Raw genomic sequence first — 18,890 nt, 5'->3', positions numbered from 1 at the left:
TTTGAGTTGGAGTTTGGTCTGGGGCAGGACTGCACAACATTGGCCCTCCACCAATGTTATGGGAGTTGGACTACAACTACAACCCATAATCCCCAGCCACTGATGCCAATAGTCAGGGATGATGGAAGTTGTAGTCCAACATCTGCAGGAGGGCCAAAGTGGAGGAGCCCAGGCCTAGGGGGCAAATTGTTGAGAAGGCACTCCACGCATGTTCAAGGGCACCTCTTTGGTGGTTTGCCATTTTAAATGGCAAAACACCATTTAACACCATGGTTCCAGAGTTGAGCCATGGCATTAAAAACAGGTGCATGGCACCCATTTAACCCAGCATTTCTCCCCCCCCCCCCCAGTTGTCGGGAAAGTATGCAATCGATACCCCAACGTCACCACAGCCATCAGCCTCAAGTGGTGATTTTTTTGCTTTTTGAGCAAGAAGGGAGTGCTGTACGGTGCCATCCAACGGGGTGCCCACCCTGTCTTCATTTTGCCCGAGCTCCTCCTTTGGGGGGTGGGGAAGAGGGGTGTGTGTCCCGCCTTGATGATTTGCCTGATGTTTCCGGTGTGATCGTCCCGTTTTTTGTTTTGCTTTGTTTTTCCTGGGAAAACAGAACAGAAGAGGATCTCTCTTCCCTTTCGATTGTTGCCGCCGCTCTGCCTGACACCAGCCTCGCAATCCCTTTCTCCTGCTGCCTGCCTGCCTGCCAGCCCGGCTCGCTCCACCTCCCGCTCCCGGCTCGCTCCACCCCAGCTCGTCGTCATCGTCCCCCCACTTCTCCCCCCCACCACCCCGACACGGCAATAGCAGCAGCTGCTGCTGCTGCTGTCTGAGCGGCTGGTCCGGCGTCCTCTCTCAGCCGCCCGCCATGGCCCGCGCGGGGGCCTCCTCCTCCTCCCCACCACCACTGCCTTCCTTGCCCCTGACTAGGGAGACGGCGGAGGAGGAGGAGGGGAAAGAAGACGAGGAGGAGGAGGAGGAAGAGCCCCCGCCCCGAGCCCTGGTGCCCCGCTCTTCCCCGGTGCCCAGGCCCCAGCACCCCACCGCCCCCGGGGGCAGCAGCTCATCCTCAGACGAGGAAGAGGAGCAGCAGCACCACCACCCCCCTTGCTTGGCGAGGCCACTCACCCAGCATCCTCCTGGCTTACCTAAGCCACTTTCCCAGCATGCAGTGCAGGATGGTCAAGGGCTGCCCTCCCAGCATGCTCAAGGGCAGCCAGAGCGGTTTTCCCAGCATGCCACCACCGCTGCCACCGCCACGGAGGAGCCTCCCCAGCACGCCGCAGGCAGGCATGTGTTATTTGCTGACGCCTTGGGCCTGCCCTTGGCTCGCTGGAGGCGCTACCAGCCTTGGCCACCACCCTCACCCGAGTCCCCCCCTGAGGTGGTTCCCCGCTTGGCCACTCTGCCACCCTCTGCACCCTTCCCCTACCTGATGCCAGCATTCGTGTTACCCCCAATGGGGCAAGGTGAGAGCGAGAAGCTCCAGCGCCTGCGCCAGGCCAAGGTGGAGCTGGAAGAGGTGTTGCCGCCAGAGCCAGGTGAGCCACGGGTGCTGCGTGGCACTGTGCGTGTGCTCAACATCTCCTACCACAAAGCGGTGCATGTGCGGGCCAGCCGAGACCGGTGGCAGAGTCACCGGGACTACCCTGCCCTCTACATCCCAGGGGGTTCGCCAGATGGGGGCCTGACTGACCGCTTTGCTTTCCGCCTGGACTTCGGAGACGAGGACGAGGAAGATGAGGAGGAAGAAGGAGCCCGGTTGGATTTTGTGGTGCGGTACCAGACCGATGAAGGTGTCTACTGGGCCAACAACCTAGGCAGGAATTATAGCGTGGTACTGAAGGGGGCGGCACCTTCCCAAGGTTTATCCAAGAGGCCTTGCAAAGAAGGCGAATCACGCAGGCTCAAGAGCTGTATGAGGCCAATCAAAATCAGGTAATGTTTCTTGGCATTCTACATTCCCTTGCCTGAAGGTGATAGATATTTGAAGGCTATCTGTACCCTCACCCCAATGGAAGTCCTGGGTGTTCCTGTTCCTTATACCCTTAACTAATCCTGTGGACTTCCCTTCTTTCCCAAAGGTGAAGGTTTGTACCCCGGTGTCTCAGAGGTGTATCTAGGGAAAATAGCGCCTAGGGCAAGCACTGAAATTGCGCCCCCCTGTCCAGGCATCTGACACCCATCTTTCAGATAACTTTACCATAATATCAGCTGAAAAATACAAGTCAGGCTTGTTAATCTTTTAATATTTCAAAAAATATTTAGCAGTGGATTTAGCCAGACCAAAAAAATGCTGGAAAACTACAAATTTCAGTATGCTGGGGCTCATGAAATACCCAAATACTATCTGGAGGTGTACTTGGAAAACTAAACAGAAGTGTCTGTCTAATTCTCTGCTATGCATTGTAGCATCACTATTACCTAAGTTTTAAAAATCAATGGAGAATTTGACTTTTCCCAGATACTCTGAAAATAATTAAAGGATATGCAGAGTAAACTGTGTCACTGCTTGGAATATATTCTAGTATTTCAGAAAGACAGTTAAAATGAGAGAAAGAGAGCAAGAAACTCCCACTGGGCCTTAATATTAAGGATTTCACACTGATTCAAAGACAAACTCACCATTAATAGCCATATTAGCAAGACATCACATTTAACTCACTTATCACAAGAAGCAAAGTAAGAGCAAATGAATACAATTCTAGGTCATAAGTGTCAGCTCAGTATTCACAAGCCCTGATTCTCTGTACATAGTGCCAACCTGAATATGTGTACAGTGTCTTATATTATATTAATTTTTTAAATTTTTTTTTTACCTGTAGCCCCTTTGGGGGGGCTTCCTAAAGGCTGTGGGGGTGGTTGCAAAGGTTCCCCCTCCCACCACTGGCCTCTAGGGCCTCACAGGTACCATTTGAGCATGTGCGGTGGCCATTTTTAAAAATAATCTTTTTTTTTAAAATGGCCACTGAAAACAAAATGGCCACCGCGCATGCTCAAATGGCCTCTGCAATGCCTGGCATGACCTAGGTCCTCACAGAGGCCATTTGAGCATGCACGGTGGCCATTTTGTTTTCAGCAGCCATTTTTTAATTTTTTTAATTTTTACAAAATGGCACCCCCCCTCAAGTGACGCCCGGGGCACGTGCCCTGCCTGCCCTACCATAGATACGCCCCTGTGGTGTCTTAATCCTGATCCTGTGTGCCCTTGTGCCTGTTAATCTCTATTCCTTTTCAGAACTGAACAATAGGGATCAGCAGTCTTGGTTCCCAGGTAGCTTGCACCTCACATGCAGTGTCACCACACATGCGAACTGGAGAGTGAATTTTAGACAAAAGGATTTCCTTTTGGAGAAAGAGCAAAGGCAGCTCTAGTTTTGTGTTACCAGGAAGTGTAAAAAGTGTGGCTTTGTTTAAATTCCTGCTTCCCCCACCCGCTCTGTTGGCTCTCTGGTCTGCTCTGGGTGGATCTCCTTTTTTCTCTGCTTGTATCTCAGTCACACCAGTGATTCTCAGCGTGAGGTGGGCATCCTCAGGAGCAGGGCTAGCAAACTGTTCCCATCTACAATGAAGGCTGTGAACACAGAGGTGATCTCAGGGATCAATAGCGAGCCACTAAAGAGCTCTGGGCCCTTGCAGTCATCCAACAATGCCAATCCTTGACACTAGCCCTCTGTAGGAGTAGTGCAACCAGTTGCCAGAGGAGGTATGACCTGTCACCACCCAATTAGGGAATTTATACCATGTTACTAAAATTTTGGATATTTGTGTGCACATTTGGATGTTTTTAATGTGGAACAGAAAGCAGCAGGAGACCATTTTAATATTGTAATCAAGCTAATATTGGTTTTACATTCACATTGCAGAAATGCATAGGCATTTTCAGCGTAGCTCTACACTTTATGCAGCAGACATACACAACTGCTGTGCGGACATCAACATTTCCTGTATCAGACATGTCAAATGCAGATGACATACACACATCTTTACATATTTGTGCATACTGTTGGGAAGACATATTGGGCCAGATTTATCAGGCTTAGTTCTTTCTCACTGAAGTGGCAAACCTGTTAGGATGTACCACTTCAGACTGTGGGTGGCATCTCATAATTCTATGCTCCTTCCATATGGAAAGCTAGATGACAGCTAGAAAAGTGCTCTTACATAGACAGGGAACACGATTTGAGTCTAGCCTGACATGCTAGTTTTCAGTGTGGAGGGCACATATATATATATATATATATGGAGAAGTGTGCCATCACTTGCAGTCTAAAGTGGTATAACCCAGACAAAGGTTTACTACCTCACCAAGGCCTCAAATGCATATAGGTGAGTTTTTAAAGATGCAGGTACTTTAATACTCAGAGATAGTCTGAGACATGTTGTGCTTGAGTCAGAAAATCCAAACAGTGTATTCCCTCACTATAATAAAAATATATTGAACATTAAGTAATTGACAATTCACTGTTCCAATTATGCCTCCCAATCAGCCCTTTTCACACGTTGTGTGTTTGCTGTAGGAAATAACAGTGTATATATATGGTAGTTAAGTTTGTGGTGCAAAACGCAGAGATGTCCACAGCAAATGACCCTACTTGGGTCAGTATGCAGCAACTGTCACCACCTCGCTCCACCTTCTCAAGCATTGTAATGAAGCAGGTTGTGATTGTGCTGATCATCAGTGCAGCGTGAGGGGCACCCCCATCTTGCCAAAGCCTCCAGCCAGGAGATCTGGGTCCATGACTGAGCATAGGGGAAGGAGGGCAGAGGGTGAGCAAACTGGGTTACAAACGAAAGTGGCAGCCATGCAGTGGAAGTAGCAGGCATTCTGTTCTCCCCATTGGCCAGCCCAGTGGAGAGGAAGCAAGGCACCCCTGCTACAGCGGCCCAGAGGAATTCCTTTAACCCAGAATGAGGTCTCTTTTTGGATAACCACCTGCAGCTTGAGAAGTAAAGGCCGGCTTATGCATGAGTTGAGGGAGTCAGCAAGTGAGTGTGGCCAGGGATCCACTTAGAAGGCAGAAGAAGTTCTGTAGCTCTGTGGTAAGAGAGAAGGGGGAAAAGAAAGAAAAGTATCTAACTGGAATCTCCTTGCCTCTGGTTGAGGCCCATACCACTACCTTTATTCACACAATCCGGTTTGCGGTGGAGACTGCGGAGTACAGAAATGTGGAGGTTTCCTCCAGTGGAAATCTTCAGGCTTGTTTTGAGCGTGTGCAATCCAACAATTTTTGGTCTGTTGCACTTGTCCTAGATGATTACAAGAGTGACTCACCTATTGTTTTGGCCAGGTTATGCTTGGGGAAGCTGGAACAGTTGTTTTCTTGCCTGGGGGTAGGCTTACTGTGACAACGTTTGAGTTCCCTTGGGTTATGTCTCTGATAAAGTGTTAATAATAATTAATAATATCCTATCTCATGGGAGTCTTATCATGTACAAAGAGAGTATGGAATGTTAAAGTATGTTTAAGCACTTGTGCCATTGGACCTTAAGGGATTTTGCTCTGATCTTGGGAACTTCTTTGTTCTGGACACTTTTTCTCTCATATATCATTCCCCTGTTACACATTTCTGCTTTGGGTGTTTATTTCTTTACTCTGTAGTGACTGTCTACAAGGAAGGACTATGATTGGTTCTTCTGGGATGTCCTTGGTTCACTCACTGTTAGGATTCTTAGATTTTTTTCCCCTGATACAGCAGCCAAATATGTCATTAAGAAGTGTTCAGTGTTCGCTCATGCAACAGAGAGGAACAGTGCATGTAGGCTACACTTGTGGGTTGTTCTGGTAGTGTCTCTTTCTTGGCCACCCTAGCCATGCATTTTATCTACTTTCTTTGCCTAGCCACATTTCCATTATGACCCCTCCTAGTGTCTACCCATTTTTCTTCTTCACCCTCTTCTAAATTCTGCTTGAAGTCTGATAACTTGTTGGTGTACCCTCTTCTTCTCCCTGCGGTTGCATTCTCCCTCTCTCTACTCTATTGCGGACTCCTTCTACTGCATAGTCAGGACTCTGTGTGTGCCATGCTTTAAAATAATAATAGTAACAATTGAAATTCTGTACTCAAGCAATTCAAATTCTGTATTAAGAAAAGCAGAATTGTATTATTTGTATAAGCTCTGCAGGGTGAAAAAATATGTATAATTCCTAATTTTCATAGTCTATTTTGAAATTTGTACTTCTATTTAGCATTATTTATTCTAGTTTTGCTAGTCATGGAAGGGGTGAAAAGCTATGCAGGGCAGTGAACCCTATGCCTGACTACAGAAATCTTTTCAACCCCTACCTTTCCTTCTAAGATTGTGATTGTGCCCACCCTCTTACAAGTTTATCTTTGCAGCTATAAGGACTAGAAACTTGCACTTAACAAAAACCTAAGATCTTCCAGAACTGATATTCTGTTCCCAGCACTACATACTGCTTTTTCTTTCTTATTTACATTTTAAAAATTCTAAGCTGCTCTTCATCCAGAGCCCTCAGACTGGCGCAGAATTACAATAAAAACAAAAAGAGCCAAAACACAGTCATTTACTGTGCTTCTGAAAAGTTATGTTATGCACACTCCTGTCGGTATCACTTGATCTCATGGTTGCATCACAGCTGATAGCAAACATCTGGTTGACTACACCAACACAATCAGACACTTTGCAGAATGAGGCTGCTGCAAGTGTGTCCAAGGGACATTCTAGAAAGGACCAATGTCTGTCTGAGGGACAGGTTTCGCCAGGCGTATTCTATAATTCCATCTAAGGTCCTATGTGTTGGCTTGCGAGTAAGAAACAGCAAGAAGGGAATGACAGTATTTATACAGCCCCTTAAGAATGCCCAAAGTGCATCATACAATATATATAATCTCAGCCATCTTTACAACATAACTCACTTGGTGGCTTTAGTGAACCACTCTCTCTCAGCTTCATCCCCACATCTTCAATATGAGGATAATAATATTGGCCGAATTGTTATTATATACATATATATTATGTATTAATATAATACATCATCATCATCATCATCATGGGGTCATTGCAAGGATGACTGAAATAATGTATGCAAAGCAGTTTGTAAACGCTAAAGTGCTATATAAAGACTAAGTATTATTTTTATGAGAACTTTAAAGTGAAGTGGCTACTGCAACTGGTTTAATGTTTTGATACACCTTTTGATTCTGCATGCCACGTTGACATTTATGTCATGGGGTGGCAGGAAGCTTGTTGAGATGGGTGGGACTGATGGAGGGAGATGGATAATGATCATTCACTTTTAATTATTCTAGAAGCACTTGGTCTTATTTTTAAAGCGTGAATCCTAAACAAAAATTATCAAAATATTTAAAATGAGTTCTAAAAGGTGTATGTGTGGAGGGAGGAATTAAAAAGCTGGAAACTGTTTTATGTACCAGCCTCAGGTAGGAACATCTATTCTTTTTGGTCTTTTGATTCTACTGATTTAAAATGAGAAGATTTGTGTCTTGATAGTTCACTTTCAGCAGAAATCCCCACCCACTCTTCATATTCAGAATCAGTGCCGACCTTTGTAACTTGCTTTGTCAGGTGATATTTACAACCTGGGGAGGTGGAAAGGGCCATGGGACCAAGATCTATTCTATGTCTCTTGTTCTGGTCTAGGCTGAAGACAAATATATCATTCTTAATTGTGGTCACAGAAATTTCTTTACCTGTGGGGAGAACCCAACTTTGCAACTTGACTTAAACACATACATGTCATTCAGTTGAATGTTAGATCAGTGTTCACTTCCCTCCCTCTTCTGTTTCTGGCAGCTGTCTGCCTTTAAAAAAATCAACGTAGCAATTATACATATATGCTTACTTAATTCACCCTCTGCCTTACTCTCCCTCTAAAATAATAAAGCTGTAAAACTCCATTGACAGATGGTAGGTGTGTTGGTGATGTAAAAGGCACTAGCCAAAATGCATCCTCAGTTTCCCTAGTTAAACTGCTGAAAAGTTGTAGAATTACTTTCCTACTGTCCCATATGGTCAATGGTGACTTATATTCAACTAACACAGGCTTTGCAGGGCTGCTCAACTTTGGCCCTCTTGCAGATGTTGGCCTACAACTCCCATCATCTCTGGCTATTGGCCACTGTGGCTGGTGATTATGAGAGTTGTAGTCCAAAAACAGCTGGTGGGGCCAAAGTTTAGTAGGCCGGCCAGTCTGCATACACAAGAAGTCCCCAACTTACAAACGGGTTATGTTCCAAAAGTTCATTTGTAAGTCGGATGTTCATAACTCAGAATGCATATAGTTTCTATGAGTTATGACTTGTTTGCAGAGGTGCACCTAGGTAATTTTGGAGCCTGGAAGTAGTGGGTTACTGCTGCCCCCTCGCAAAATAAGCATCCTCTCCCCCCCACCCCCACCAGCATCATGGTTTCACACAGCTTGACAGCTTCCCAGGGTGGGGGGAGCTTCAGTTCCAGAGGTTTTTGTAATTTTCTGCCATGAAACAAGCCACTTATAGAACTTTATTTTTAAAAATAAAAAATCAATTTAAAAACAATAGATTGACCAATCCACTTCAGATTGAAGTGGGAGAGCCAGCGTGGGGTAGTGGTTAGAGTGCTGGACTAGGACCAGGGAGACCCAAATTCAAATCCCCATTCAGCCATGAAACTAGCTGGGTGACTCTGGGTCAGTCACTTCTCTCTCAGCCTAACCTACTTCACAGGGTTGTTGTGAGGAGAAACTTAAGTATGTAGTACACCGCTCTGGGCTCCTTGGAGGAAGAGCGGGATATAAAATGTAAAAAAAAAAATAATAAAATAATACTTAGAGATACAGAACCCTCCTACCCTGTTCTACATCTGTGCTCAATATCAAAGCCCTATGCAAGAGATCTAAGGGGGGAAGGGGTGCTTTACCCCTTCTTTATGAAAGTGATTTCTTCCACATGGGGGTAGAATGATGGTCGGGTGGGGGGCTTCAGTTCCAGAAGTTTTTGTAATTTTCTGCCATGAGACAAGCCACGTATAGGACTGCCATGGGGGAACATTTGGAGCCTGTGTTCCCTCTAAGGCATGTGCGCGCTCACATGTTTTTTGATGTCGGCTCAGTTAATTTTAGATCCCACTCAGGTTGAATCAGGAAGGCCCCAATTGAATCTGAATGCTCGTGCGCACGCACTGCCTTGATACTGCCACCCAGAACAAAACTCACTCTCTGCACACAGATGAAAAAAATTAGAGAGAACACTGTTTGGAGCCCCCCCCCCCCACACCTCCACTGGGCAGGCCTTGGTGCACTCACACTTGGCCGCCCACCGGTTGTGGTGGTGCAGTGTGGGCCGGTGCCACCACCACAGGGGGATATCTAGGTCCCCCGGGGGACATTTGGAAACCCCCGCCCCCATGGAGGACCAGACCTCGGACAGGAGGTCCGGTCCAAAGAGCTCCGCTGCTTGTTTGTATGTGTGGGTTGGAGTTTGTAAGTTGGGGACTTAGTGTAATATGTTATGGAGTTTTGTTTGTAAGTAAAAGTGTTTGTAACTTGGGGAGAATCTGTACTAGGTATCCCCAAAAGGCACAATCCAGCAGGAAGTTCTCCTGTACAGACCCTACTAATTAAATGGGAGCTGCTCTCCCATGGCTCCAATTAATTGCAGTGGGACTTGTACAGGAGAACTTCCCACTTGATTATGTCTCAAAACTAGTACAGGAGAAGGACCAAAATGCAGAAAGACACAACCCCATCTCATTGGACCATGCCAGATTCTATAAGCAGTCTGTTGCTTCTTTATCTCACCATTTTGTTGATGGGATACAGGCTCCATTTGCCCCATTTCCCCCACAGGGTGTTATGGGCAGAAAGGGATATCTGCCTTTTCTAATATTTTCCAGTAGAGTTTTACAGAACCTAATCCCAGGCTTTCAGGAATATCTCATTGGAATTGTGTATACTGTGCTCTAAAGAGAGGGGTGGGGGGAATGAAAATTCTGCACCAAGCAAAGTCGAATTTTAAGGCCTGTTTAAATAATACAAATGTGCATATATTTGCTGGTTTAATAAAATGTATTCTGCTTCTGTTGTTTGAAGGGAAAAGGAATTGGACAAGCTATCGTTCTTCCTCTTGTCAGGTGGGAATCTTATTTGGCCCTCTGTCTGGATTTCACTAGGCACTGGCCACATACAGTCAACTTTATTTTTGCAGCCATATGGTCTGGAAGCTTGCTTTAAAAAATTAAAGCAGAGGTTCTGAGGGTTCTGTAGCCAGTGCAGAGTTCTGTGCTTTTTGTGCTCTTGTATGGAATACTTGCATAGCCCTAATTACTGTTCAGACATGCCTATGGGAACTATGGAACTGTGTTTGTGCTACTCTGTAGCTTGCTGTATCTGTTAAGGAAGGGGAAGTAGTTACTGAACTGTCTGTGTTACCCCTTAAAACCTTTGCTGATTGAGCAAAGAGGCACCTTTTAAAGTGGTGATTCTCTTAGATTTAGCAGGGGTAGAGCAACTGGCCCTATCCAACTCCAGCACATCATCCCTCCTGTGGCTAAACTGGAACTTAAAACACTAAGGAAAGGTGATGCCTTTAATGATAGAGGCATATTCTGTGGCCGTTTCTGCTGTAAAGCAGTCATAAAATTCAAGGGTGAAAAGATCCACATGAACTTGGGTGTGGTGTTCAGTTTCTCAGACTTGTGAAGCCTGCCTGGAAACCACACTCTCTGATCGGTAGCTTTCTTCCCCAACCCCAGGTGCTTATTCAGTGGAATGTAAAATATACTTTGTACATGCTTAAAGGCACTCCTTTATTATTTCCTCACATGCCCCAAACCTGAGTCTTGACAACCCTGAAGGAATATTCTAGGAATGAACTCCAGTGGGAACTAGCTAAACTTAAGAACCCTGCCTAAATAGTTCTTGGGAATGGATTGGGAACCATGACTGAATCCTGGCTAAATTATTCAGTGGAAGTCTGCTGAAATTAGGTAGCCTTTTAGAGTAACTTCTGAGTAGTAATATTGAGTCACTTAATCCAGTTGTCAGCCAGTGTGTTAACTGGAGGATGTCTTGGATTGTGAAGGAGGCTTGGCTCAGATTACGTGTGACTAAAGTGGATGAGATGAACTGACGAATTCTTGAAATAATTAAAAAACCAAAACAAAAACCAAAAAAAGGCTTTTAATTGTCAGTGCTTCAATTAAGTTGCAAGGTGTTTTCACAAGTGTCACTAGAAACACTTTTTGATCTAGAATGCTGAACAACTTCTGAATGTTGTCAGTGCACTACATAGAAAGCTAAAGGCTGCCATTCATAAATCAAATATACATTTGAGTCAATCTGGCCTTTTTATTTAACTTGCAGAGGTAGGAAATGCAAAAAGAAAAAGAAAATGGTTCACTTGCCATGGGTGAAAACAGCCAGAGAGATCTTTATCTTCAGAACTAATGAAATGACCATAATTTTAATGTGGAGTTGGAGAGGTCATGGGTCACAGAGATCCCACATGGTAGGGAGGCATATTCCCAACACCCTCACACACAGGCAAGACGATTGTGTATCTGGTGGTGAATGCAATCTCTTCCTTTTCACTTGTTCAGAGGAGGAAAAAGAGACCATACTCTGCTAGGCTGGCAGAAAGAACCCATTTGTTAAGGCCAAGGCGGCTACAGAGGCTACATCTGCTCTATGAACAGAGCAGGCTGCTGCTACCCCATACCCAGTAAGGTGGGGGAAAGGAAAGCTGTGTATGGCCAGGTGCCCAACCAGCTTGCCAGTTCTCTAGGTTGCCACAGAAGCAGAACAGTTGGACTCATCTTCTTTGTAGAAAGCAAAAGAAGTCAGATCTGTCTCCATGCCACCTATGTAGACTGTATAGGGTCAAACAGAGCTGGACTGTGCTCAAAGAATGATGTCTCTTTCCTCTTCTGCTTACAGAACAACTGGCTTTGGAAGAGGAGGGAGAAAGGGCTTCTCTTCCTACTCTCCCCCTGGTTTCACAGCGGCGGCCGCCAGTTAAGAGTTAAGGAGTACTGTGGGGTGGAGTAGGCAGGCTACAGAACTGGGCCCTCTGCTTTGTATTGCCCTGTACTTTCTTTTGGCCATTCTGGAGCATAACTAAGATACATTTGGGCTTATTGCTGACAAGTAATTCTCAGTCTGGGCAAGTAATGAATTTGCTCTGAATGATTAATGCAAAATTTGCAAATCTGAAAACTTCCAACAATTTAAAAAACTTAGTGGCATTTTAAAAAGTCAACTGGCCTATTTCTCATTCTTGGAATCAACACAATATAGACTGTAGCTTAGATGTTGCCGTGGACTGCTTGTGAGCGTCACCTTCTTGCATGAGAAGTATGTGTGAGTCATAAATCTGTGTATCTGTGCTGTGACCATTTCTGTGACCACCAAAACTAAGGAAATATATCTTCAAGATGGCTGAAATTGCCACAGCAGAGGTCTACATGCAAAGACCTTCAGGGGTACATGTTGCTTTGTTTATGTAAATAGTTCAGTTCTGTAAATGAAAAAAGCTGTTACTTCACCTCAGATTACCCCAGGACTTTTTACAGGCTCTGGCTGGAAAGTAAGGGCTTTTGCTTAAAACAAGAGTTGTCTGGGCTGTAGTTCTCTTGGGTTCTGTTCCAGTGCCTGAATTGGAGAGGCCTATACCACTTGTGACCGGCTATGTGTGGCAGCCCAACAGTTGCTGAATAACACCACCCCGCTGCCCCCGCCTTTTGCAGTCCCAGTCAGCAAAACCAGGAGACTTATTGAACCCTTGCCAGGCTGCCATGGTTGGTTGGTGGGCTATGTTCAGCCTGGTGGGTTACAAGTTGTTCAGACTTGCAGTGGGAATGGTAGGCAAAAACCTGACAATCTTGTCACTCCAATCTGAAGGAAGTCTGAGGAGAGAAGGCACGTAGACAGCACACCTTTAAACTGTGTCAAACCTTTTTTTTTTTCCATTGGGTGGTAAGATATGTTACAAACTTGTCACTTCTCCACTTCTTTCTCACACGCCTGCTCTCATTGTCTCGAAATCCTCAGACAGGCAGGTGACACATTTGTTCTTTACCTTGTCTGCCTTCCCAACCTCAACCTTTCTCCACTGTCGTCTCCTGAAAGGTTTTGATTCCACAGATGGTGGGTTGCCACAGTTGTTGATCTGCCATGGCATGCATGAAGCTTTAATTCACTCTTATGAACCATCCCATCCCCTGGATTCCTCTGGAGAGGCATAATTCTAGACACCCTTACCATTAGAGGTTGCATCGAGGGCAGATGGCTAGTAAGGGCAGGGGGCCTACGCCCACGCCCACTCCCTCCAAACAAAAACAAACACAGGATCCAGCAGAATTTTGGGTTTACCAGCAGCCATAGAGCTCTCTCATCCAAGAAGCTTTCTCCAGCCCCTCCTCCCCGTGCCTGTAACCCCATGGGGTAGGAGAGAGAGAGGCCCACAATTGGCTCCAACTCTCATTATCCCTGACTCTGCCCATCACCTGGCCTGCCTAGCGCCCTCCCCCCCACCACGAGCCCCTAGTTGCCACAGGATTACATGGTGATCTACAAGGAAGAGTGCATTTTAGGTCGTGTCCCCCTCTTTTTCAATCTCCCTTCTGAGGGAGGTCCTCTGGACTCGGTCCCACTAGGCTCTTAGGAGGCTACTTGGGACCTTCCAGAGGAAATTTGGGCTGTGGGGAATGTGGGTTTTTTAAATAGCTGTTGAACAAGTGTATGTTTATTTATGAATTTAAATACTGTTTCCTTCTTTTAACTAGTTTTTATATTTTTATTGGCTGACATGATACATTGACCTGGAAGCAGTAGCACTGCTGTAGAGAACTGGCGTAGCACTACCAGCATTACCGTATTCCTTCCCATTCTAGCTAATGGGGGAAACTGTGGAAACACTGGTAAGGCTACTGCCAGTTCTCTAAGCAGCACCACTGCTTCCACATCTGCAGCAACATTGTCTTCCAACCCGCTAGGAACTTGCACATCCTATCGGAACTATGCATCATTTTTTAAAAAGTTATTCTAGTAACTAATCAGCCTACTTTCCTTTCACTGTCTCCACAACTGGACTAAATTTGGTTCAAATTGAGGTCCGCAAGTTAGCTCTCTTGCACATCAAATGTTCATGTGTCCGCCATCTTGGATCGGGGTGGATGACATCATTACAGACTACACCATTGAGGTGTCCCTGTGTTTCCATACAGCTGTAGCAAATTTGGTTCAAATCGGTTAGACTGTCCACAAGTGAGTGTATTTGCACCTCAAAAGTTTATGGTTCCGCCCATCTTGAAACGGTGTGGATGACATCATCACAAACTATGCCATTGAGGTGTCCCTGTGTGTTACTCACTACAACCGTACCTAATTTGGTTCAAATTAGACAGTCCACAAGTTAGTTCACTTGTGCCTCAAACATTCATATGACCACCATGTTGGCTTGGGGTGGATGACATCATCACAAAACTACACCGTTGAGGTGTCCCTATGAGTCCCTACAGCTGTAGCAAATTTGGTTCAAATCGGTTAAGCAGTGAACAAGTTAGCCCAATGGCACCTCAAAAGTTTGTTTCCGCCATCTTGAATCAGGGTGGGTAACATCATCACAAACTACACTATTGAGGTGTCCCTGTGTGTCACTCACTGCAACTGTACCTAATTTGGTTCAAATGGGTTAGACAGTCCACAAATTAGCCCACTTGCACCTCAGACGTTCACACAGCCACCATCTTGAATTGGAGTGGATGACATCATCACACACCATGCCATTTGGGCATCCCTATGTGTACCTACATCTGTAGCAAATTTGGTTCTAATCAGTTAGGCAGTTCACAAGTTAGCCTACTTGCGCCTCAAAAGTTTATGTGTCCGCCATCCTGGATCAGGGTGGGTGACATCATCACAAACTATACATACATACATACATACATACATTTATATACCGCTTTTTGACTAAAGTTCCCAAAGCGGTTTACACAGAGAAAACAATAATAAAGTAATAAGACAGATCCCTGTCCCCAAAGGGCTCACAATCTAAAAAAAAACAAAGTAGACACCAGCAGCAGCCACTGGCGGGATGCTGTGCTGGGTCTAGACAGGACCAGTTGCTCTCCCCCTGCTAAATATAAGAGAATCACCATTTTGAAAGGTGCCTCTTTGCTCAGTTAGCAGGGGCTATGCCATTGAGGTGTCCCTATGTGTCCCTACAACTGTACCTGATTTGGTTCATATTGGTCCAGGCGTTGCAAAGTCGATGGGGACACACACACACACACACACACACACACACACACACACACACACACACACACTGCCAGGTGATATCATAAGCCTACTGGAAAGTAGGCTAAAAATGTTATTGTGAACTGCTATGGGAGCCAAAGTGTAAGGTAAAAATGCAATAAATTATACAATAATAATCATTAGGGATGCAGTGTTTAGTTGGTTGTTTGATTGAATGGTTAGATTAAGTGACTAAAACCCTTTTGATCAATTTTTAAAAGTGCCCCTGATTAATTGGACAGCATATTTTTGAAAAATTGTTAATGGTTTTTAATGTCAGCACTTACAAAAACTGCAGGTGGCAGGCCCCACTTAGAAAAGGCATTTCTCTTTCTCTCTTATACAACGATGCCTATGACACATGCATCATCTAAAAACAAAGAAAGAGTCTTTTCTCCAGAACTACATTATTAATATGCAAATATATTCTGATCCAATTGATTAAAATTCATTATCAACTGCCTAAGGTTTCTTTAATCAGGTGACATCCCTAATGATAAGTAGTAGTTCAGATACGAATTTTACCCAGGGCACCAGGTCGTCCTGGCTTATGCCAAGCTCAGCCTCACTCCAGCTCATCTCTGGAGTCAATATTCCACCCCACAGTCCTCTCCCTTCTACACACCCCATCATAGCTGCAGCTTCCATTCCAGGGGATTTCTTCAGCCTCTGCTCAGCTGTTGACCAAAAGCAACGCATGAGTCCATGAGGTTTGTTCTGTATAATTTCCTAGGAACCATGGGATATCTCTCCCCCTTATCCCAACCTTGACTGAGCATCTGGAGGTAGCAAAAGCAGGAAAGCATCCCCAGGGATTGGAGGGTGGACTAGAGTGGGTGGACTATTCTTTTTAAATCATTAGCAACTCCTTCTTCACTGCTGGAAAACAGAGAGAAATTGATATATTACTATGAGCTTGTAGGAAAAGCAGGAAAACTTGGTTAAATAGACCAAGCACAGGAAAATTCTCATGACACCTTGCAGTTATTTGTGTGCAGATGTAACAGTACTATTTTATTATTTTAAAACATGTTCATATTGCAGTTCCTCAAAACATTTCATAGCATTTTACAACGAAAAATCACCAAAATAATAAAAGTCAATCAAGAACTAGTGAAGCCACAAAATAGCATTAAATTAAAAAACAAACAAACAGTACAATCCAAAAAGAGCAGACCAGTAAGGGATAGTGGTAGTTGATCAGCAAAGACAATCTGGAATAAGGAAACATTTCAACTCTTGTGGAAATACCATAAGAAAGTGGCTGAACAAACCCCTCTTGTAAGAGAGTTACAGAGCATCAAGGCTGCTACCGAAAGGCCCTGCTTCTAGTGGAGACTGCTGTAGCCTCCACATGAGGTGGAATTTGGAGCAAGACCTCTTCAAGATATCTTAAAGAGCCAGAGGGACTTTTTTGGGAGATGCTGCCTAAGATATTCAAGACCCAAGCTGTATAGGGCTTTATAGATAAGAGTCTGCGAGGCTATTCTCACGACCGCAGGAGTTAAGGGAGCCCAGCCCGCTTTCCTGAGTCATGTGCTGCAATGGGAGCCATGCAGCTCCGGGCAGTAAACCGCACGAAATACCCTCATCCTTAAATGAGGTTAAGGGTGCTCCGCTAACCCCGTTTACCTGATCATGAGTCGCCATGGTGCAGCTTTGTGCCATGGCAACTCATGAGGAGACCCCCAACTGGGAGGCTCCCGGCCCCAGGGGTCTCCCCAGAATGCCCCGTGCACTTGCGCGAGGTGTTCTGGGAGTTCCGGCGGGAAGGTAGCCCCCAATCCCCACCGCCCCTACTGGCTCCGTGACGGAGCCGATAATCTTGTAGGCGGCCAATCTGGCCACCCAGGGCTAAGTCCACTCTCGCCACAGATCCTGGTTAGGCTCTACACACGGATCGTGTGTCTAGCCCCTGTATTTTGAACTGGGCTCAGAAACAAATGGGTGGTTAGTACAGACACTTCAAAGCAGGTGACACAAGAGAAAGAACATCAGGCCGGATCTCCTCATAGAACATCTGCTCATAGAACATTAACTGAACATTCCGACAGTCCCATGTGTTACAATAGAGTAATCTGATCTGGAAGTTGCCAGAGCACTAATGATAGTGGTCAAGTTTCTGTCTTTCAAAAGCTGGTATAGCTGGATGTCAGCCAAATGATAAGTAAATAGGTCACAGCTGGAAACTGGGAATCCAAGAACAAATTTGGGTCCAGCAGTACCCTCAAATGGATGTGACCCCACCCAGGATAGGCTACCCCCAATTTACCAGTCCACTCTGTCCCCCTGTGTTGTCTTTCTTCTCCAAGGTGGATAAAAATGAGTGGCAGACATCCAGACTAAATGTCTGTGGATGTGCCAGGTTTTTTCCATTTTACAAGGGTATTTTCAGTGATTCCCTCCTCTTCCTCCTCCTCCTCTCAGAGACATTGCAGCCAAAACAATGTCCATGAGAGTTAGTTTCGGAAGGCACGGATGGCTGGAGAGAGAAGAAAATCGCCCTTCCTCACTCACACAACAGAAAAACCTGATGTGTCCACAGAAGGTTAGTTTGGATAGTGGCCAATGATTTTTTAAACATATTTTTCTTTTTCTTTATTGAAATGCTTTTTGTAAATAATAAAAAAGAACCTATGTAAAGATAGTTTTAATATAAGATAAGTGTTAAAGCTTAAATATATAACCATGAATAGGGCTTACAATGGCTAATGATGTACTATGAACATGCTTGGTGACAGCACTACATGGAGATGAGAGATAACAGACCCAATCAGCCCTATCTATCTGCAAGAATGCACTTTTAATAGGAAACAATGTTGAAACTGAGTCTTCCTGCCTAAAGATTTAAATCATGATTTAAATCATGGTTGTAATCAATTTGATTTAAATAAAACCTCTGCTGATCTTATCTGTATTGAGCTTATGTTTCTTCCTCATTCAGTCCACCACTGATTACAGGCAGAGGTTCAAGGACCTCAACCCCTTATTTGGTTTGATGGAAAAGAGAAATAGAGTTGGATGTCATCAGCTTGCCCGTTGAACCCCATGTCCATTGCCAAGCTCTCCCAGTGGTTTCATGTAGATGTAGAATAGAACAAGGGACAGTACTGAACTGTGAGGAACTGCACAGCATAACTCTCATGCTGTAGAACAATAGTCTTCCGTCTTCTAGGACCTACCTTCCAGGAAGGAGTGGAACCATTGCAAAGCAGCACTTCTAATCCTAAAAGGCAATCCAGAAGGATACCATGTTTGATGGTTTCTAAAGCCACTGAAATGTCCAGGTATCTAAAGCCACCCACTCTGTCCTTCTCCTGGTGGAGGTCATCCACCAGGTCAACCAAGACAGTCTCAGCCTCAAACTAGGCCTGAAACCAGACTGAAATAGATCTAAATAATCAACTTCATCAAGAGTGCCTGGAGCTGATCAGACATGATTGTATAGGGGTTAGGGTCAGCAACAGTAGTCCTGGCCCCCGAACTCCCAGCCATCCCTTCGTAAAAGAAATAAACAAACTGTTCCTGTAGCCTCTCTTAGCCGCAAGTCATTAGTCCATGAGTATATTTTTAATTCCACCCACTCGCTGCCTACTCATGAATTATAATTTCCATGGAAATATTGTGAGGCAT

The 18,890-nt window shown here is 45.0% G+C and overlaps 1 protein-coding gene across 1 annotated transcript in view; it reads left to right on the top strand.

Moving 5' to 3' along the window:
- The first annotated feature begins 761 nt into the window (after positions 1-761).
- The window catches only part of PPP1R3F (protein phosphatase 1 regulatory subunit 3F), a 39,023-nt gene continuing 20,894 nt past the window's right edge, over positions 762-18,890 (top strand). The window contains exon 1 of the mRNA XM_053298970.1: positions 762-1,933. Coding sequence (XP_053154945.1) covers positions 864-1,933 — 1,070 coding nt within the window. The 5' untranslated portion in view covers positions 762-863. The remainder of the gene's footprint in view (positions 1,934-18,890) is intronic.

This window comes from Hemicordylus capensis, chromosome 2 (genome assembly GCF_027244095.1).
Source record: "Hemicordylus capensis ecotype Gifberg chromosome 2, rHemCap1.1.pri, whole genome shotgun sequence".
NCBI lineage: Eukaryota > Metazoa > Chordata > Lepidosauria > Squamata > Cordylidae > Hemicordylus > Hemicordylus capensis.
Note: the sequence above shows the minus strand (reverse complement) of the source record. Positions and strands in the feature narration are given on the sequence as shown.